Raw genomic sequence first — 22313 nt, 5'->3', positions numbered from 1 at the left:
GGAAATGTGGTGATGCCATTGAGCAAGGGCAGGCGGGAAGGCCAGAGTGTGCACAAGTCTGACAAGAGACCCTGGGAGGAAATCGAACTCCTGCTTCACCTGCCAAACATAACTTGGGCTGGACAAGAATGGTAGGAACCCTGCACATATCACATTTTCCTGACTCCAAAGGGGGACGCCGTTCTAGTATTAACTGGAGGGAATCTGCTAAAAGTTTTCTTCCTGATGGGAAAGGGAGAAGTCTTGGTGAAATGGATGGGGCACAGCCTGGAACAGAAGGCAGCAGCACTGAGCATACGTTGATCATCTGGTTTCTTTCTCAATTGGAGAACATGGCTGGGTCCTCTGCTGAAGACACCCGGAACAGCACAAGATTAAATGCTTACACATGCTTGGAAAGTGAGGGGCTAGCTATTATGGGCGCTTGTGGTCCCCATCATCAGAACATGCAGAAAAATACTACTCCCCAGTATGTCCTACAGTCATACACACCAACCAGCTTGTAAGCAGCTCCCTTTATTTGAGTAAATAGCTTGTAAATAAATCATTGGTAAACATTACAAAATTAAATACATTTCCAAAAGCTCGCCAGTATACAGAAAATTCACAAACATAGTTCTTTTAAAAAATAAAATATGTTCAAAGCACCCTTGATATAAGTTGCCTGGTCCCTGTCCTCAGACGGGGCCTCCTGGAGACTTCTTACGGTGGCAGGCAGGGTTTCCAGGGGGAGGCAGCAGGGGCTTCCTGGAAGGAAGGGTTTCTACTTGCTTTTCACCCCGCCTACATCCCATATGAATTTTAATTCTTCTCCAAAGAGCTGGTAGTTGAGAGGTTAGGGTAGGCACTCAAGACCTAGCTCCTAACATGGAAATCAAGGTCACAATTAGGACCATGAGCCACAGAGAGAAACCAGAGGTGAAGCCACGCATCTAAAGCAACGGATGTCTTGAGGGGCCTTCCCATCTCTCCATTTTCTCAGTTCCCAGTTCACACCTCTGGACTGATGGTACCGAGGCACGGGAGGGGCCAGACTCTACTTCTAAGAAGGAAGAGGCTCAATCTGCTGGTTTCCTCTTGACCCACTTTCATGGACAGAGAATACACAGTATGGCAGTGGAACCAGAGGACCTATTGCTACCCATGGCTTCCTTTATCCACTGCAAATCTCTGTTCAGGAGGTGTGGGCATTTTTTTAGAAATCAGGTTGGTTTTCAAAATTAAGAGTTCCTAAAACTTTTAAAAAGACCACAATGAGGCAATACGTACATAACCTGGCAAAGCATCTCAACCAATGAAATAATAAAAGTCTGCAAAGTAAGCCCTTGATCAACTCAGCACGTAGTATGTTGTATGGCTCCTTACAATAATGGCCACATCAAATTCTTTCACTTTGGTGCAGAAGGTGGATGCTGAGGGAGGACCGCATTTGTCTGAAGAATGCTTGAGGGCATCTTGAAAACACACGTGCCGTGACCTCGTCTAATAGGACGAGCACAGGCTTATTCCATCATCATGAAATAAAGCTCGTGTCTCTATTTTAAACTTGGTGTTTGTAGATATATACACGCATGAGACTTTTTCACATCTAAGTCAAATGTACAACTTAAAAAAAAATCTTACCAAACTGACCATAAGAAAACTACCTTCCCTGTATTGTAAGGTCCTAAATTACAGTCGAGTCCTTACAGAAAACATTGCCTGGCCTCACCTATCCTGTCAGATGCATCTGCTTTGATCGTCCTAGGTTGGGCTGTAGTCCAAGTTATAATAGCTTTGCCATTAAAATAGTACAATAATGAAAACTTTAAAACAACAAAAGAAGAAACACTTTTGAATAAACATCTAACCCGCCCCCCAACACATACACACCAAAAAGTGTTGTTTGTAAAAGACAACTATGGTTATTTAATAAAAGTATCCATGAAGTCCAAATCCCGGGTCGCTTTCTTCATCTCCGAGAGAAGTCTACCCTGTTGCAAAATCATACGCTCTTCTTCTGCGGAGGGCTCAGCTTCCTCATGCCTCTTATTCGGGACAGCAGCTCTCTGATAAATTCCTACAAAACATCAAGGAAGTTAATACAAGAAGCCCACACTATTAAGACAGGTACTTGAGACGGTGCCTAGAGATGTCAGCTACAGCTAATGAATCTGGTTGTACGTGTTGCATCCCAATGATAAAATAACAAAGGAGGTTTTTAGGAAGATGCAAAGCATTTAAATTTCATGGCACATATGCCTTCTTCATGCCCTACTCTCTGTAGGGAACAAGCCATGTCACAGGTCACTGTCACTGACAGACATCCTCCACGTGGACTCTTACAGGCATACGTGATGGCTGTGCTCAGCCTTACAACGTATATGGACAACACATGGACATCTTTTAGATGCCAGCTGTGTAGGGCCAGGCTAGGGTCAAAGAGGCTGTCATTTCCAACTAGATTGCAGATGTCCCTGGACTGCTCCTGGATCAGTGAAGCTAGGCCACTGGGTCTCAAAGCTGAGTATCAGACCCACCAAGGGAATTTAGTCACAGCTGCTAGTCCCTCTCCAGTACAGGAATATGGAAAATGACAGGGCGCCCTTCTGACAAGCTCCAAAGTGAGGCCGATGCTTCTGACAACCAGTGCTCTTCAGCTGCTTAAACTGTAGATGGTAACGTCACGTGGGTAAAGCCGTGCACCTGAAAGCGGCAGGCAGGAACCATTTATCAGCAGCACAATGTCTCTATGCGCACATCACCCCAGATTAATGCAAAGTCATTTGTAGAATCAATCTAAGGCATTCCTGGTGGCACTTGCCCATGGTGTGTCACATGACTTTGCTGCAGGATGATTTACAACATACAACACATACACCTTGCAATGCACATGCTGGTTGGTCATACTAACAAGACTGGGAATGCCACCCAAAGCCCCTCAACTCAGACTTCTACATTGTAGTGTTTTCACCACACATCCCAAGTTCTCTGACATCATAGAAACATATTTACTTACCTACAGAGAAAAAAAGACTTTTAATAATTTCTACTGTCCATTATAGAAATATCAAATTAGTATATACTTGTACTATATGATGTTAGAAGCCTTGAGTTTTTAAAAAAATTGTTTGAGTTGTTTGAGTTTTACACACACACACACACACACACACACACACACACACACACACAGAGTGAATTTTGGCTTGGGATTGGGACAGAATTTCCAACATATTTTGGAATGGCTCTAAATGTACTTCTGCTGTTTTATACTAAGTATTTCTGTGAAGTGTCTACGTCCACAGTATTGGTCAACTCAATGGTTCTCAACTTGTGGCTCAAGACTCCTTTGGGGGTTGAATGACCCTATCACAGGAATTGTCTAAAACTACAGGAAAACACAGATATGTACATTATGATTCATAACAGTAGCAAAATTACACTTATGAAGCAGAAACAAAAATAATTTTATGGTTGGGGATTACCACACCATGAGAAACTGTATTAAAGGGTCACAGCATTAGGAGGTTGAGGACTACTGGGTCATATCAAGCAATTCTGGGGAAAAAAAAACCTGAAATGCTCTCATCCTGATTCAAATATTTACCTCTTTATGTAAAAAACGAACAAGTACATTGTTAATATAAAATTGTTCTTACTGTAATAAATGATAAAACTATATGGGCAACAAAGATTTGTTTTAAAATTTTAAAAAATTACAACTTATAAATGTCTTCATAATTTGTTGCCAGTGAGTGTTTTGTTTGATTTCCTGCTTTAAATACCTATTACTAGAGATGTATAAATTTTCCTAGGGCAAATATACTGTGTGCATGTATGAAATTATCAAAGAATAAATATAATACTATACTCATTAAAGAGAAAGTCTTGTGTGAAAAAGTTCTGCTAGTAGAGAATGTTTTTGAAGCCCTTCTCTAGGATGTACCTAGAATCTATATCTTTTTTTCCTATAAGTCCTACAAACAAAACAAAACAATAATTACATTTGATGTTAGAATTCAGTACCTACACACACCTGCATTTAAACTCACAGAAAAAAATTCCTTCTATGGACATTCTTCTGTTGTCTATTTTAATCTAATTTATTTTTTCAAAAATGCTGGAGAAACTCACTAAAGTGGCTTCTTGATTTTATTCATTACATGCATGGCTGATTTATGCAGTGTTGGGATGAAGCCCAGGGCTTCCTGAATGGTAGACAATCATTCCAAAAACTGAACTCTCTCCCCAGTCCCAGCAATTTCCTGATGGATCAGGAATGAAGGCTGAACACTGATCTACAAGTCCTATCTTTTACCATGAAGAAGCTGTCATTTTGTCTTGTAGCTTAAAATGTTCAGCTGGCATCAGACTCACATTTATTAGGTGATAATTCCTTCCTTTTCCTATGATTTGTAAAGACAAAGCTGGCAGCCAGCTGAACTTTCTGGCCAGCAAGGAAAGATAGAACTAAGTGTCATACCAGGGCCAACCAGAATAGACATGGATCAGCTGACCTTATGGAAGAATCATGGTTTAATTATGTGGACACCTTCCAAACACTGGCTTTCTGGCCATCTCCTTCTGCCAACTTAAACACCCAGGCTCTGTGAGCTCTGCACTATTTTCTAGCCATAATAAGCTTTAACATATGATACTTTGCCCACCACCACCACAATTTGATCTTTAATAGTCTTTGCTGGCATAAAACCAATAGGTGCTTTTGCTTAACTATTTAGAAAATACAAACCAGCATTGGTATCTTCCTTAGAATTACCCACACTTAACAGATTTGCTTAGCTATTTAGATCACACTATGTGATCCTTCTGGTCTACCTGACACTATGTCAAGCTTTCCCCTACTACGTGAAGACCTTCCTAAAAGCACATGGCTACACAGTCTTTTTTGCATAGGCTATACCACTACTAAATTTCCAGCCCTAAATTCTTAGAAGCTTCTTCTGGCTTTTCCAAGTTCTAAACGATGGTACAACTGAACTCTGTATGCCTCACTACTTGTCCCCACCCAGATAATTCCTTTTGGAGACTGGTCCCACAATCTGGTCAGAGAACTCTCCTCACCATCCCTGACAGTGGACAGCATGGGAGCGAAAGGGAAGCCCTGCTGTAATTTTTGGTATGTTTATCTAATTTAAAGTGTGCTCATGGATGAAATAACATTGTTTTTCATTTATATTTAATTTTCATTTTGATAACCTAAGTTTTTCACTGTCCACTTGACTCTTTGGTTTAAGCAGCTATAGCGTTTGGCACATTCAATTTTTGTTTCATTGTTTTGGAAACTATTATGCAAGTAACTGTTATGTATATGAATGTTATGCAAATGAGTGTCAAGAGTCAAGTATTCCACTATAAATTTCCCATTTTGATAAAAATCCAAGGTTAGAATCAGAAACCCTGTCATTTATTTCATGAATAACTCTGGTAATTTTCTCCTGTGTTAAGATTTTCATAAAGATAAAAATCACACGAGGACCAGCATGCCCTAAATTGAAGGCCTCTTTCCTCGAGACAAGAGCGACTTGATAATTTAAATAGATGTCAAATTCTACAGAATTGATCATAATGTAGGCAAATTTCAGAGATTAAAATGTTTCAATAGTATAATTTGTGCTTATAGTTGAGAGAGAGAGAGAGAGAGAGAGAGAGAGAGAGAGAGAGAGAGAGAGAGAGATTATGGTAAAGATATGTAGGTTAAAGGATAACTTTGGGAGTTTGTTTCTTTCCTTCCACCAAATGGTCCCAGGGATCAAACTCAGTGAGGCTTGGCAGTGGGTCCTTTTATCATCTGAGCCATCAGAGGATTTTAGTTTTATAGAAACATAACTTTATGTCTGCACTTCAATATACTGTCTGTGCATGTGATGACCAAGTCAGTTTAACTACATCTGGAGTCAACTAAAATCCAAATTGGTAGGCACACCTTCCAGAGGTTGTTGTAACCAGAATATAGGAGGTGGGAAGACCCACCCTAAATCTGAGCTACAATTTCTAATGTAGAACATACAAGACCATGGGAGAAGAAAAATCTTTGCCTTTTGCCTGCTTGCCTTCACTCTCTCTGGCAAGTTCGCATCTCCTGCTGCTACAGCCATTATTAAATCCAACTTCTTCAGGATTCCAGCATAGACTGGTAACCACTAATGCTCCAGGAACTCTCTGGAACTTCATCACTAGGTTGGACTTCTGAGACATCCAGCCTTGTTGACTGAACACCTACAGAATTCTCTGGCCATCCCACTGTGACAGCCACCTTTGCACTAACTGACTATTCTGTAGGTCAGTCTAATAATACCCCTTAATATGGGTCCTATCAGTTTTGTTTAATTAGAGAATCCTGACTAATAGAATATTTATAAACGCCTGCTTAAATTATCTGTTAAATTTGCATATTCGGGTGCCTAGTTGAGTATGTGAAAATCAGCAAGATCAATATGTATGTATTCCCCATACAGAAACATGGCCATGGAACTTGCCCCAAAGGATCTGTTTTATTTTCCAAATGATCCTCCTAGAAGACTCAAGGATTGCTAGTCAAGGATACTTCAATGGCTCCAGGTCTGTTTCTCTAGGGTACTTTGGGCCAGTGACAAGATAGCCCATTTGTTTCCAAAACTCAGCCTTGAGCGGAGGACACAGATTTAGTTAGTCAGAGGAGGGTTGTCTCGTTGAGAAAGTGACCTCTGAACTGAGGCTGGGATTAAAAGGCCAGGTTAGAGGAGGCTTAGAGGGACTTGCTCACAATACAGGTACAGAGACCTTCAGACCAGGAGACGGCTGTCCCTAGCACAGAATGCCAGAGTGAGGAGATTGAGAAATACTCGGGCATGTATAGTGAGCCTGACAGGGTCTAGTAGACCACAGAGCAGAGATTTGTCTTTGACATGGAAAGCCACGGGAGGCCTTGAAGCATAGAACAGCACGGTTAGATTTAGATTTCTAAAATAGCCTTTTGGGAGCTATGTAATGAGTGGCCTTTGAAGGCATGAACGGAAGGAAGGCGTATCAGTTTGGATCTATGGCAGCGAGCCAGGCAATCACCGCCACCGTGAACACTGATGGAAATGAGTAGATATCATGCATCCATTTCCGAAGCAGAGCCAACAGACTGAACACGGGGGTAGGATGCACGGGGAGAGGAGACAGGAGAGAAAGTCACCATTCCTCGGCAACTAGCCAAAAAGGTAACGCTATTGACTGAGATGCGGACAGCTAAAGGCAAAGTAATAGGTTTGCAATGAGATGACAAGATAAGTGTGATATGGAACTTCTCCTCATGCGTGTAAATGTGACTGTGGCCCTCAGCAGCATTCCCATCGGTGACCTTCAACTTCTATACAAAGCAAATGGCCATTGAGCCACAGAGACACAAGACTAAAACAAGGTTGCATAAAAGAAATAGAACCCTTGCTTTTCCCATTTTTTGAACAAAAGCAGGTCAAAATTAGATAATAGGTTCAAACATAGGGTTTGTGAACAAAATGGCTTAGACCCACACTATTCAGTACAGTAGCTTCTGAGTGCATGGGGGCTATTGAAATTGGTTAAAATGAGTAAAATGAACAATGCTTGTCGTTAGTCACAAAGGCCATGTTTTAAGCAACTGATACTCATATGGGCACCAGACAGCACAATGCAGTCAGATGATATTTACATTATACCAGAAAATTCTACAAGCCAGTATAGACGATGACACACTAAGATGCAGGACTAGATGAAGAAAACTTGGAGGTGACTGAAAGCACAGGAAAGTAGACAGAAGAGCCGGGCTGAAGGCTGGGTGAGAAGTGAGGACTGGTTGAGGACATGGGGCCACAAGAGGTAAGAGGGGAAGGCAGTCAGAAAGCGGTGAAGGATCCCATAGAAGAACATTCTTCTAGAAGGAAGAGATGCTTAATAAAGTCCTATGCCTTAAAAAAAAAAAGTTGGTTAAATGAAAGAGATAAATCTATTTATTTACCTATCTTTATAACAAAACCACATGTTCTTGCAAATAGGGTCTGTTAAGTCCTGACGATATCAGGCAATACCATTCTGCCAATTTTGGTAACTTTCCTCCAAATGGTTTTGGCCTTTATAGGTCCCTTAAATTAACTTAAGATCTTTAGAATAAGCTCAGGAATTTCTGTCCAAAAAGCTTGTTTGGATTTGTGATGGTGACTTCATTAAATCAGTAGATCAATTTGGGAAAACCTGATGCCTTAGCACTAGTGGGTCTTCTTACCTGTGAACTTGAGGTACCCCTGATTTCACTAAGTCTTTATATATTCCAGTGTGTGGAGAGTGCACAACTTGGTTTTATCTGTATGTATTTAATACTGCCAGTGTTACTATGAGCAATGTATTGTTATTTGCAATTGTTTGCTGATATTATGTAGCACTGTAATAGATTTTCTTTTTTTTTTTAATTTTCATGGTAATAATTTACTTGTATTTTGTGTTTGAGAAAGTAGCTCAGTTATTATTCAAATATACGTTTTCTTACAAAAGCCAAAGGAAAATAAGGACTCTGTACAAATCTTACTTTTAGCATTATAGTCAACAACAAACCATCACCATACAGTCTTTTTTAAAATCCCTAAATTTACATTTTAAATGTACAGACTGGGGTGGGAGTGCTGAACATCCCATTCGCTCAAGTGGAGGTTAGAGGACAAGTTGTGGGCGTGGACTCTCTCCTTTCAGCATGTGGGTCCTGGAGACTGTCAGGCTTGGTGGCACTTTTACCTGCAAAGCCATCTTGCTGGCCTCCTCACAGATTCTTCTAACTGCCTTTCTCGAGGAAGACAGAACTCATTAAGAAGAACTGAACCATTGGAACCAAGTGAAAAACAGAGCTGAGCAAAGAAGCCAAACCCTTTTACTTCAAACTTGGGACAATAATTTGGAATTTATTGGTAAGCCTTCGCGAGTGGTCCAGCGTGTGGGGGACAGAGGATGCTTTCATCCCCCCTCTGGAAGAATGTGGAATGCAGTTTGAATGAGATGCCCACATCGGCTCATGTATTTGAATCCTCTGTCCACTGTCTTGGGAAGTGCTCGGAGGTTTGGCCTTGTTGGAGGATGTGTACCACTGGCGGTTGGCTTTAAGGTTTCAAAAGCCCACTCTAGGCCCAGTCGTACCTTCTCTCTGCCTCCAACTTTCAGGTCAGATGCAAGCTCTTGGCTACTTCCTCAGAACCATGCCCACTTTCTACCACCCTCAGCCATGATGGGCATAAGCCCAGCTAAAGTCTTTCTCTTCTAAGTTGCTTTGGTTATGCTGTCTCTTCACATGAATAGAGCAGTAACTAAGATAGTCAGTGCAAGAAATGCTTTTCCTCGTCATAGATAGGAATGTGACCATGCTATTCGCCAACAAAGTAGGAACTTCCAAGCCTACTACTAAACTCAGATCCAGCTAGTCTGAATGGGTAAGTGCGCTGATGGTGTGGGGACATACTGTAGTGTCAGAGAGCCACTTGGTCTAGGCTCCAGGATTGTCTCTGTCATACCGGCTGATTCTAAAGGACAACTTGAGATTTCAATAGGTGCTTTCATATGCACAGGCTAAAACCAGTGCCACCTGTACTTTGGGAATCAACACTAGTACATATAATTTTTCATTCCATGGTAGACACTTTCTGTCTTCAGTTCTTAACAGAACTAAAAGAGGTGAGGCTCAGTACATACTGTAAACTCCAAAATGAGAATCCGAGTGCCACCTGGTACTTAGTCCTAAGGCCTTCGCAAATATTTAGCTTTCACAAGTCCGTGGGCAAGCATCTCTACTGTACCAAGCCAAAGACGACACTTGCTTCGAGACGTTCACCAAAGGCTGAAGAGCTTCTGTTGAAATCAAGGTTCGTTTCGACATTCTGGTCCTCGACACTGTGAAATACGGCTTCTCGAAGGAGTGTCACACCTGCCCCCAGTACTAAACAAGAGATACGTGATTCTTACACCATTCTCCTCTCTTCAAACTTCCCACCCTTACCCTAAGTTCTTCTATTGTGGTTGGGGTGTGTGTGTGTGTGTGTGTGTGTGTGTGTGTGTCTGTATGTGTTTATAGGCCAAAAAGCAGCAGGTGTCCTCCTCTGTCACATTCCACGGTATTTTTTGACACAGGGTCCCTCACTACTTCTGAAGTTCACACAATCAGCTAGCCTGGCTGCTTGGCAAGCTCCATGCATCCTCCTGCCTCTATCTTTCACCACAGGGGCAATAGGAACAGTTTCCTGTGCCCAGTTTTTTTTTTCCCCAAGGGTGAGGAGGATCCATATCAAGCCTTCCTGTTTCTTCAGCAAGCACTTCAGCCAGTGAGCAATCTCTCCACCCCGCCATGCTCCCTTTTAAAACACAGGAGTGCTTAGAGTTACATCTACTCTGTTGTCTAGCCTTGTGTCCCTGGGCCTTGACATAGGCAGGTCGGTGTCTTCTGGCACAGACACTCCTACTTGCCACAGCTCACACTATTCCAGAAAGTCCCTGAGGCCTCACTCCTCCAGACCTCTTTCTAAGAGTATGCCACAGTCTATGCCACACTCCCATTCTTCATTTCCTGTCACCCCACGGCTCTCTTGTTGTCCCCCACCCCCACCCTGTGGGGCTTAAAATTACCCCTCCCCTACTCAGTATAACCCTACATAGGAACTGAAGCCCCGTTCCCATGCCTCTGTTCACTTTTATAATTGCACATAGATTTCAAAACGCAGTTTTACACAGGACCCTCGGGGCATCCTTGTTTGTCTTTCACAGCCAGGCATGAAACATAGAGACTTCCCATTAATATTCATCACATTTAATTTAATTGCCAAAGAGATGCATCACCATTTGCTGACAATTTGGAAGATTAATGGTGAGAGTCAGGGGGCACAGACAGCACAGACCGCGATGATTGGTGACAGTGAGCAGAATGCTTGGGCTCACGCTTCTCTGAAGGAGGATATGCTGGAATTTGAAGGGTGGTTGCTGTGTCTAAATATTTGCTCGTTTGGGGTGTCTGTGACCACAAGGGCGTGAGTTCAGCTATCCTCTTCCTGTCAGGCACAGCACTGCCTAGCTTTTAACTCAGTATATACATTCCCCCCCTAAAAAAAAAAGCATACAAGCAATAACTGAATGTGTGTCCTTCTACCTGGCTTCTGGCTCACCTTCTCTACTAACCTGGTCAGTTCTTTCAAGGGTGCATCCATCTATCTGAGGACAAGATGAGATAAGCTCATAGAAAATTGCATTACCTATTAACTAACTAATTAATTAGATTTTAAATTAATTAATTAATCTGATTTTTATGTAACCCAAAGTGGCATGAAGCTCACTGAGCATCTGAGAATGACCTTGAACTCCTGATCTTCCTGCCTGCCTCCACATCCCTAAAGCTGAGATGTGGTGGCAAATACCACCACACCAGGGCTTTGTGTATGCTAGACAAGCCCTCTACCAACTGAGCCACAGCCTCAGACAGACTTAAGACATGTTGTAGCAAAGACATTTAGTACAGTTTACTCTCCTCTAAGCACTGCCTTAACAGCAGTTTGGTTCCATTCAAAATACCTTCTCATTCCCTTCTTTGGGGCGTGAGTTATTAGGAAATGTGTGGCTTGGTTCGCATATAATGGGGAGCTTTCTAGGCAGCTTTCCACCACTGACTTCCGACTAAACCACTGTTGTCAAAGAGCATACTTGTATGACTTGAATCCTTGGCAATGTATTATTTGCTTTATGACTCAGAGAATTTCTATACTGGCAAGTGTTCTGTGTGCCTTTTATTTAAAAATACAGGTTGGGGGCTGGAGAGATGACTCAGTGGTTAAGAGCACGGGCTGCTCTCCCAGAGGACCCGGGTTCAATACTCAGCACCCATGGCGGCTCACAACTGTCAATAATTCCAGTTCAGGGTGACCCCACAACCCCATACAGACATAGTTGTGTAGGCAAAACACCAATGCACATGAAATAAAAAATAAATTTAAAAATGCTTTAAAACTACGGGCTGTTTCTGTTTCTAAGTCCAGCAATTCACTGCTGCTTTTGTGTGGCTTTCTCTCTACTAAGCCTCATGCACTCAGCATGCTGAGAGAAAAGATGGACACAGGCTGCTTCCACTGCAAGCTGCAGGATTCCCATAGGAAAGTGACAGGTCATTCAAGGCAACTCCCTAGCCACAGAGGATGTGACTTTTGCAATACTCAAAAGGGGTAATGCATTCTTTTGGGGGGCATTTCTTTTGGGGACTTCCATTCCCTGGTGACATGGCTGAGTGGTGGTAGATAGGGTACTCCCTGGTGGGTATACATTCTGTACTGGGATCTGGTCTTGGGTGGGCTGGACACACCTACTGTTAGAAAACAGTGATTAATATTCTACTTCATTACAAGTTACCTGTCTGAAGTCATAAGGCAAATATTTGAATGTGGGATTTTCAATGGCCATCTGGATCGGTTAAATATAGGCTGGCCTGCACTTGACGGTAAGTGGACTCCATTGAAGATTCTTCCCTATGGACTGAGGCATAGGGTAGAGGTGGCTAGAAACCCTGTTTTCCAGGGGCTCTTAGGCTAGCTGGGGAGGAAGCTACAGAAACAGGTCCATCAAAGGAAGCATGAGGTAGTGCTAAGTGTGTCACAGGTCCACTGGGCAGAGAGACAACTCACGTCAGCCAGCACCTGGATCATCTACTGGACTCGCTCACTCACTCTGTCTCTGTCTGTCTGTCTGTCTGTCTGTCTGTCTGTCTGTCTCTCTCTCTCTCTCTCTCTCTCTCTCTGTCTCTTTCTCTCTTCTCTCTTCTCTCTTCTCTCTCTCTCTCTCTCTCTCTCTCTCTCTCTCTCTCTCTCTAGGGCAAACAAGTGTCATGGTTCTAAGAGTTTACTAAAGATGAAACGCTTGGTGAATTAAGGGTTGCAGAATCAAAAATGGCTACTCTGGGACATGGTGTTCACACCTTTGACCTCAGCACTTGGGAGACAGAGGGAGGCGGATCTGTATGAGTTCAAACACTAACCTGATCTGCATAATGAGTTCCAAGCCAGGGCTACACCTTGAGACCCTGTCTCAAAATATTTAAAAGAAAAGAAAAGAGGAGGTGGAAAGAGGGAGGGAGGGAGGGGATGAGAGAGAGAGAGAGAGAGAGAGAGAGAGAGAGAGAGAGAGAGAGAGAGAGAGAGAGCGCACTTTGGAGTAAGGATTTGTTTTCTACCCACTTCCCCCTTCTTTCTCTCTTTAAGAAACTAGTATTAGCCTGCCATCTCCCAGTGTTTTTTTGTTTTGTTTTGTTTTTTGTTTTGTTTTGTTTTTTAAAGATCTGACCACTCTAGTTTCTTTACCATTGAAAGACTATTTTGGTTAACTGACACAATTTTTACAAGGCAAACCAACATTTGCTCTGAGCCATATTTCAAGATAAACTGTATTTTATCTCTGACTGCTTCAGCAGGTTTTGGCCAAATGTTCCCAAAATACCACCTAAGACACACATGATATCACCTCAGAATCCTCCCGCTGTTCAGTGTGGCGATAGGACAGCTGGAGAGGACAGGGTAAACTATGGTCACAGGAGACAGCTTCTTATGGCATTTAATGAGGTGGAAGCCCGGGGTCCTGAAGACTGGAAACTGAATAGAAGATAAAGACCTTAGGCTATAAACACAGGACTCTTTGAAACAAATGCCTGGAAAAGCCACAGCAGTTTATTTTAGAAGAAAGGAGTCGCTCTATAAACACTGAGCAAGAAACAGTTCTATGGCCAGGGTAGGTGACTCTGGTCCACGAATGGCTGGGTTCAAATGTTGAGCACCCTTGTGTACTGAGTCCTCCAGCTGGAAACATCCGCTCTTGTAGGGAACATAGGATCTCGTGTAAAGAGCCACATTCCAGAAGAAGTTACCAGGCTCACAAGATCCTGTCACGGTATTATGTTGAGGGGGATTTCAACAACACAGCTTCCTTTGAGTTTTACAAGCAACCCTGATAGGGTCACAGGTTCCCTGTGCTGGGTGTAGGGGACTCTTTTCTTTGCTGTTTTTAGTGTCCTATCTGAGGTAAATAGACCTTTGCTTGTCTCCCCAGGAAAAAGACACACAGCAACCACTTACTGAGTGTTCTTCCTGTAAGCGAGAGGGTATGCTAATGAAAAGGGTTTTCTGGAAGGACAAAGCAAGTTCACATGTGAAATATGCTCAGGAAGAGCCAGGTCATAGGCAGTGCTGTGCAAACACTCACTCTTGTTACCACTGTCATCGCTGTCACTGGTCGGCGATAAAGTGTTCCCCCAAGGGCTCTTATATCAAAAGCATGGTCCCAGATAGTGGGACTATTTTGAGAAGTGCTAGAGACTTTTGGAGGTGGGACCAAGCTGGAAGAATGGGATATCTGTTAGCATACTGCCCCAGTCTGCCTAGCAACCTATGACATCTTTACATACTTGCTAGTAGATGTGCCTCTGCCCAGAAGTATATAAAAGGACAAACCCATCTGGCCTCTTTCTTCCTGTCTCTCTTGCTCTCTTCTTCCTCTCTGTCTCTGTCTCTGTCTGGGGTTTCTCTCTGGGGTGCCCTCCACTTCCCTGCTCTCCCTCTCAAATAATAAACTTCTCAAGAGCATATCTGTTATGTGGCATATATTTTGTATTTAAAAATATCTTGTTCTTGATCCTTTCTTCCCTGATAACCAGGACATAAAGATGTTTCTCGGCAATACACTCCTACTGCCAGGGTGGCTTATCAAGGACATAAGGATTGGTGCTTCAGGATGGAAGCCACTAACAATGGGAGTAAAATAAATCACTCCACCCTGCAACAAAAAAGGTTGCACCAAAAAGTCCATGTAATACCACCACCATGATCAATACCTCTATACCAAAGCTTAAGACTATGTTCAGTCTGTTATGGTTTGATCATGCCCAACAAACTCATCTTGAATTTTAGTTCCTGTTATGACAGTGTAAAGAGATATAACCCAGAAGAGGTGAGCAGGGCTGTGAGGTTCTCAGGGTGGATTAAAGCCATGATCCGAAAAGTGGATTACTTATCTCGATCATTGATTAGTTATCCTGCAAGTGGATTAGTCATCCTGAGTTACCCTGAGAAAGGGCTGTCTCAGAGAGATTGGCCCTCCCTTGCCTCTGTCCCTCTCCTGTGCTCTCTGGCTCTTCTGAGCTATGTCAACCCTTCAAAAGGGCCCCTGACAGAGGCCAGCACCATGCTCCTGGACATCCCACCCTTATACTTATTTTTTTCGAATATTCTGACAAAACAGCATAGACTGGACCAGGACGTGAGCTATACAAATTCCCAGAGAGCGCAGTACACTAAGAAAATGCAGCTCATCTCCCCACACTGTGTCTGGAAGGTTTGCAATGGAGCCAGGTAAAAAAATAAGACAGCATCCATGCGAAACACCTTTTAAGTGTTTTCCTAGCCAGCCACCAATGACCACAGCTGAGTAAATGTTCCTCCCAGTGGACATAGAGCCTGTCCCTGTGAGAGGACTCACACTAGCTTCTCCCAGCACATCTGAACTGAGGGCCACAGTTCCTGAGAGTCCTGCCTTTTCCTCTCCTTCCACAATCTGAAGGAAGAATCAGCTGCTCCAAGCCACTTTGGGACAAGTAGCTTTCCCTCTCAAGGGGTTACAAGTGAGTGTGCTTGCTCCTTTTCATGAAGAGCTGGAAGAGAATGTGGAAATATCCACTCAGCAGCATTTCTCAACAGCCACCACAGCGCACACACAGGCACGAGGCACACGCCAGCACGCACGCGTGCACAGAGCTGTGCAGCAGGCACTTCCCCGCCACAGCCTCCCACTTCCAGCTCTTTCTGTTGAATCTGAGCTCCAGTGACACCACACTAGCCAGAGTAAATGTGAAGCTTCACCCTTTTCTCTACCTTTCAAACTAGTTTCTGTTTAAAAACAACCCAAATCTTTTCTTTATCTTTCAGTCAGCACTTTTGCTAAATGACCTTGGGTTCTCCCGCCACCCTCCCCTAGCACCTTTGTATCTAAAAAAATGCCTCACATTTCTATTTTAGTTCATCCTAAGCTTTTTCCTGTAGAGAACAGGCATCATAAGTCAAAATAAACTCTAGTCTGGATTGTTATCCTGAATATACATGTGTATAGAGAATTCTTTAAAAATCAATATTGAAAATGCCAACATTCCAAAAAAAATATGGACAACAACTTTGAAATGGATATTCCTAAAGAAACACACATATAATCACACACACACACACACACACACACACACACACACACACACACACCACACTGCTAGTTAAGCACACGTACCCCACCCCACCCTGCAAAAGAGTCCAGTCTTCCTAGCCAACAGCCATGAAAGATCTACTGAAACATTGAGATCTCATTAGGTTAGCCAAATCTTAAAAGTTTAATAATTTTAGGCATTGTAATAATGAGGGTAAAAGAAATCCACACACTTATTCGTAAGCATGAAGTCAGCCCAAACTCCATGAGGAACACCACCTCCTGCTATATTCCTTAAAGACATGCATGTACGTGAGAAAATAATAATGATGATAATAATAATCATAACAGCAATAATAATTTCATTAACTAAAAGCTGAGTACAATCCAAGCAATTACCAGTAGAAGAATGGATAATTATAATAGTGACAGGAGGAGCAAACTGACCTTTGAAAGCTTTCCTCTGACCTCTACATATGTATATGCAACATGGCATATGCATAAAAACACACAATAAATAAATGAGGGGGGAAAAGAATGCTACACGTGGCTGGCCAGATAAAAACAATTGCTGAGCATGCCTGTGACCTGAGTTTGAGCCCCAGAATCTCTACAGCTAAAAAAGCTGGATGCTGTGGTGTTAATCTGCAGTCCTGGCACTCTTACAGTGAAATGAGAGGCAGAGACAGTAGAAACAGCCAAGACACTCATAGGCTAGCCAGGCTGAAACATACAGCATGGTCTCTTCATGGCATTACAAAAGACCTCGCCTCAACAAGGTGGTCGGAGAGAACCAGCTCCCGAACACTGTCCTCTGCCTGCCATACGAGTGCCACATACTAACAATAAATAAAAATATGTTTAAAAAAAAAGAATGTTATACAATAAAAGAACTTGATGAAGAATGAACAACCCACTGCATTAATACTAATGTTAGGTAAAATAAGCAAGGTGGAAAAAAAAAAAAGAAAATTTGCAAAATATTATTATAAATTGAAAAAGACCATAGAATATAATCTCTGTGTATACTTGTCACTCCTGTGTGGTCACAATAACCTTGTTCACTTTTGCTGTTTGGTCAAGACGTTAGGAGAAGCCCTGCAAAGACCTGCAGAGAATGGCCTGAGTAAGTGAGTGAGCGAGCGATACAATTGTGGCATGGCGGTAAAGCGAAGGGTACGGGGAGCCAGAGATGGTGGCTCTGCAGCTAAGAGTGCTGTTGCTCTTGCAGAGGACCCAGGCTTGGTTCCTAGCACCCACATGTCAGCTCACAACTGCCCGTAACTCCACTTTTAGGGGACCCAGTGGCCTCTTCTGTTATCCATGGACACCAGGCATGCTTGTGGTGAACAGACATGCAAGCAAGCAAAACACTCGCACACATAAAATAAAAAACATAGATTTTTTTTTTTAAAAAAAAAAGAGAGGATGGGCACAAAGACCCTAGTGTCTTTGATGTCCGTTAGGGAGAAAATTGTTGAAATTATCCAGTGACCTGAAGAACCCTGAAGGCTCTCAGGGTGGTTTTTTAGACCTGGATAAGGAATGAGTCTGGGAGAGTAAGGGAAGGGTGGTGTCTAGGCTATTTTATTATAATGAGAGGAAAAAGGGAGGGAAGAGTGGAGGAGGAGAGGGGACAGGACAGTAGGGGAGATGAAGGGATGGTAGGGAAGGGGAGGGGAGGGCAGGGCAGGGCAGGGAAGGAGCGGGGAAGGGAATCAACAGCCACAGAAAGGCTAGCTTTCTCAGGGAGCTTGGAAAGTTAACTTCTGGCCCGAGGAAACTTGGCAGCAGCTCCGAGAACAGAAGGCCCTTTCTAGCTCCAGAGTTTATACCACTTCTACTCTGAGACCTTATTCTCCAGATCCCGTCTGGGCCCTTTGGCTTTCAGCATCCACCCATGACCACACATGCGCCTGCCCCAGCCTGTGCCAGAGGCAGCAGATGGATGCGTGCTTTGTAATTATCACCATAGCCAGGTGTCTGGGGGCCTTTTCTGGTCACTCAAAGTAATTAATCTGTTATGCTCATTGGCGACAATCCGATGCTCTGAAGATAGGTCCCTGGAAAATAGCAAAGTAACAAATCTCTGTTCTATTCATAAACCACACCTAGGTCAGCCTTTCCAGCATCCTGAGTCACTTAGAAAGAAATAAGCCGACCAGATCCCAAATAGTAAGTCTTTAATTAGAAGTATTTCCCAATACACAGACTCTAAAATGTCACTCCCTGGAGAATGGTGTCACCAGCCACAGTAAGTGTGCCAGTGAGGTAAGCTCTAACAAAGTGTTCCTGGAAGAACTATGGCTTTACAGCCTGTTTTTCTAGAACATACTACCCGCCCCTGAGGCAGCGCATAGAGACTGAGAGTAGAGAGGGGGAGCAGATGAAAATTCTTAAGGGTGAGATACAGAGGCACCACAAACCCAGCCAATGCACACATAGCTGCGTGTGCTCCCCTCTTTACTCCCAAGAATAATCATGACCCTAAAACTGGCATGTTGACTGTTGCTACCTGCCCCTGACCCAAGTCACTGTCAACTTTACTAAGAGTCTAAAGGTTTCTTTAGGGTTTGGGTTTGGTTTTAGTCATTGTTGCTTGCTTTTGTTTTTGCTTGTTTTGTGAGCCAGAGTCCAGGCTAAACTTAGATTCATCCATCTTCTGCCTTAGCCTTTCAAGTACTGGGATTCCAGCTGTTTACCACAGGTGGCTTCAATCACAAGTCTGTGCTAGCTAGAATCTTGTTAACTTGATGAAAACTAGAGTTGGCTGGAGAGAGAGAAACTCAGCCGAGAAATACTTCTATCAGATCAGTAAGGTTGTGGGTCATTTTCTTGAGAAATGGTTGGTGTGGAAGGGACCATTGTGGATGGTGCTACCCCTGGGCAGGTGGCCATGGGTTGTATAAGCAAGCAGGGTGAGCAAAGCATAAGGACCAAGCCTGTAAGCAGCACTCCACCATGGCCTGTGCATCAGTTCCTGCTTCCACTTCCTGCCCTGACTTCCTCTCATGTTGCTCCATAACCTACAAGGTAAAATAAACCATTTCCTCTCCAAGACACTTTTTGCTATGATGTTTATCACAGCAACAGAAAATTAACTGAACCAGTAGCCAACGTAAGAATCCAACAATGTAGGTGCAGAGTGAAGGGCAGAAGAACTTCCCAACTCACCAAAGTTGAGGTAAATGAGAAAAACGGAAGGCTAGGACTCACCTCTTTATACAGGTGATGGTCACACCTGAAAACTGTTCAAAATAACAAAACTTTGTCACCTGGAGAACCAGTTAGACATGATCACACACACAAAAAAAAATCACATAGAAATGGCATTACCTTGACCGTGTGAGTTGCATAGGAGACTAGGCGGGAAACAGTGAATCACTGTAATACATCCAGATGTGCCCAGCCTAGGGGATTCTGGATATAGTCACAGCCCTACAACAAGCTCCATTCAGTCAATGTCCACTTTATATGGGGACCGGTGGAGGGTTACTGTTCCATGAGCTGGCAGGGCACACAACAACTGACCCTGCTTTTCCTTATCTGAGAAGAGGCTATGGATGCTGCTTCAGGGGAGGTCTGTCATGGCTGCTGTCAAATGACTTCTGCCAACGTAAATTCCTGAAGGCCTTAACCACAGTCAGGTTTTGATTTCCCTTCGTTAACTTGAAGCCGCGGACACAGGCCATGTCTTCTTGACTTCTGGACTGTCTGCCTTAGGAGGTTAATTCATTTTGCTGTGAGTATGGTCCATTTAATCTCAGATTCAACCTCTGCTCCTGGATGAATTTTGTTTTTGTTTTTGTTTTGTGTGAAACCCACCCATGTTTGCATACAGCAAAGGCGGTCACCTGCACTCCACAATTTCAGCCTTAGGATGTGCAACACTTTCTTTGCTTACTAACGGATTTCTTGGAATCTTTGCATTCACAATTCAAGCAACAGGAAGTAAAGTCCACATAAATATTCCAGCCATGGAAAAATCATCAACTGGCCAGAACAAATGAAATTATAATCTCTCACTTTCTAACTAAAGAGAGTAAAGTAATTTAACCATTAGGTGGTGGTTTGCAAAGCAAATGAGCATTTATTTGGGCTCCCAGAACTGCAATTTAGGAAGCACAGGTTCCCATGGAAACCATACTGTGTCCCCTTGGGGCGGTTAGAGAGTGCCTTTAAAAGTGAAAAAGTTGAGGTGTAAGTGGCTTCTGTGGGCTGCCTATGAAGGACAGTGATCAGAGGATACCATATTTTTCGGACCATAAGATGCACTTTTCCCTCCCAAAAGTGTGTGTGTGTGTGTGTGTGTGCGTGCGCGCGTGTGTGGTGCACCTTATGATCTGATTGTTGGTTTTACTGTTTTTCTGCTCTAAAAACTGGGTGCATCTTATGGTCAGGCGCGTCTTATAGTCCGAAAAATACAGTAAGTCTACCTCTGTAGCCAAGGCCCAGCACAGATGCTTCAGGGCCATACCTCTGTCCTAAGAAAGGCTCAATTTACATGACTCTCGGAGTTTCTCTCCTCTCTCTAGATGGCTTGTAGTGTGGCTACAAGTTCAGACTAATCACCATGGCACTGGAGGGATGTAATAATTTCAAATACCTCTTTTCTTTTTATCCTGATCATCTCTGACAAAGATATAGAAATCTCAAATGCTACATGTTCAATAGTCTCTAATTCCTATTTATTTATGTCCATGTAATTCTAAACACACAATGAGAAGTGAGGTTTTGTTTAAGGTAAGAGTAATCATTTTGAATTTAATAATAATGATAGGCCATAAAGTTACCATCAATCATTAGAAAATGTCAACTAGACCCAGTGCTTTATATAAGTTGTGCTTTAGGGCTGGGGACATGGCTCAGTGGTACAGTGCTCCCCTCACATGAGCAAGGTCCCTAGTTCCACTCCAAGCACAAAGAAAATGACATCATCAACTGGGGGTGGCAAGTATCCAAAATCAAGATGTAGGTGCCTTTTCCTGTGAAGGAATCTGCTCTTTCCCGTTGGTACTGTCATTGTTGTCATCACCATCACCACCATTGTCACTGCCCTTGGCTCACCTGGGCTCTAAGAAAATGTAGCAAAGAATAGGTCTGCCCTCTGCTGTCACCCCCTGAAAGGTCACCTCCATTAGGATGTCTTCCTCAACAAATCTTTTGATTTACTTTGGCCCAAGATGGTGTAATAAAGTGATTTCAAGTGGGACTTTTGAGTCCATGAGTGTCACCCGAGGACTGAGATCAGCCATCCTGGTGGTCAATCATGTCAACACATTCGAGGCCCCAGACATAATCTGGACACCTAAACTCAGATGAGCCTCCCATGTTGATACTGTACACATAATGTCACACATCCCCCCTGACAAAATCAACTGTCCATTCTACTGGGCGGAGAAAACTAGCAGCCAGCTATGTCTGGAAGGTTCCCACAGTTGATTCCCTGCATCTCTTCCCTTCTGCAATTCTAATCCGTAATCTTTATTAGTGAAACAGAATAATACATACAACAGATTTCAGAGACTCTGTGGGCTCCTCTGGTGAATCACCAAACGCAGAGCTGACCCGACACACCCCTAGACCTGCAATTGGTTTTGCAGTGGGGACAGTCTTGTGAATTGTTCTGTAACCTTGCAGAGTACTGAATAGACAGGATATGGACCTAGACCTTTGTGCCATGACTAGAGGTCAGGGAAAACTCCTGGGTTGGTTTTATTCCACAGTGGGCTTTATGGATACCCTGGCAGGGAACCAGTGCTCACCTTGTAGGAGTACAGATTGAAGCAGCAAGGGGAAGAGAGAGCATTGGGCTTATTTTAAATGTTGGTCCAAATGCCAGCTCCAGCTGGGCAGGGACGCCTGGGGCATAAAGAGTAGGAGGAGGCTGGGGAATGTCATTTAGTGGGCACAATGCTAGCTTATCAACCTTGAGACCTAGATTCAACCCCCAGCACCACACAAGCCCAGCATGGTGCGCACCTATAACCTAAGCACTCAGCAGGCGGAGGCAGGAGAATTGGAGCTTCAAGGTCATCCTCAGCTCTATAGTGAATTCGAGGTTAGCCTGGTCTAGAAAAAAAAACTCAAAACAAAATAAAATAGTATATATGAAAATGTGCAATGAA

The 22313-nt window shown here is 43.2% G+C and overlaps 1 protein-coding gene across 1 annotated transcript in view; it reads right to left on the bottom strand.

Moving 5' to 3' along the window:
• Nucleotides 1-500: 500 nt before the first annotated feature.
• The window catches only part of PPP1R14C (protein phosphatase 1 regulatory inhibitor subunit 14C), an 81470-nt gene continuing 59657 nt past the window's right edge, over nt 501-22313 (bottom strand). Inside the window, exon 4 of the mRNA XM_084778001.1 lies at nt 501-2059. Within this exon, the coding sequence (XP_084634127.1) occupies nt 1985-2059 (75 nt within the window). The 3' untranslated portion in view covers nt 501-1984. The remainder of the gene's footprint in view (nt 2060-22313) is intronic.

Source organism: Acomys minous (assembly GCF_964271855.1).
Source record: "Acomys minous genome assembly, chromosome: 3".
In the NCBI taxonomy this organism is placed as follows: domain Eukaryota; kingdom Metazoa; phylum Chordata; class Mammalia; order Rodentia; family Muridae; genus Acomys; species Acomys minous.
Note: the sequence above shows the minus strand (reverse complement) of the source record. Positions and strands in the feature narration are given on the sequence as shown.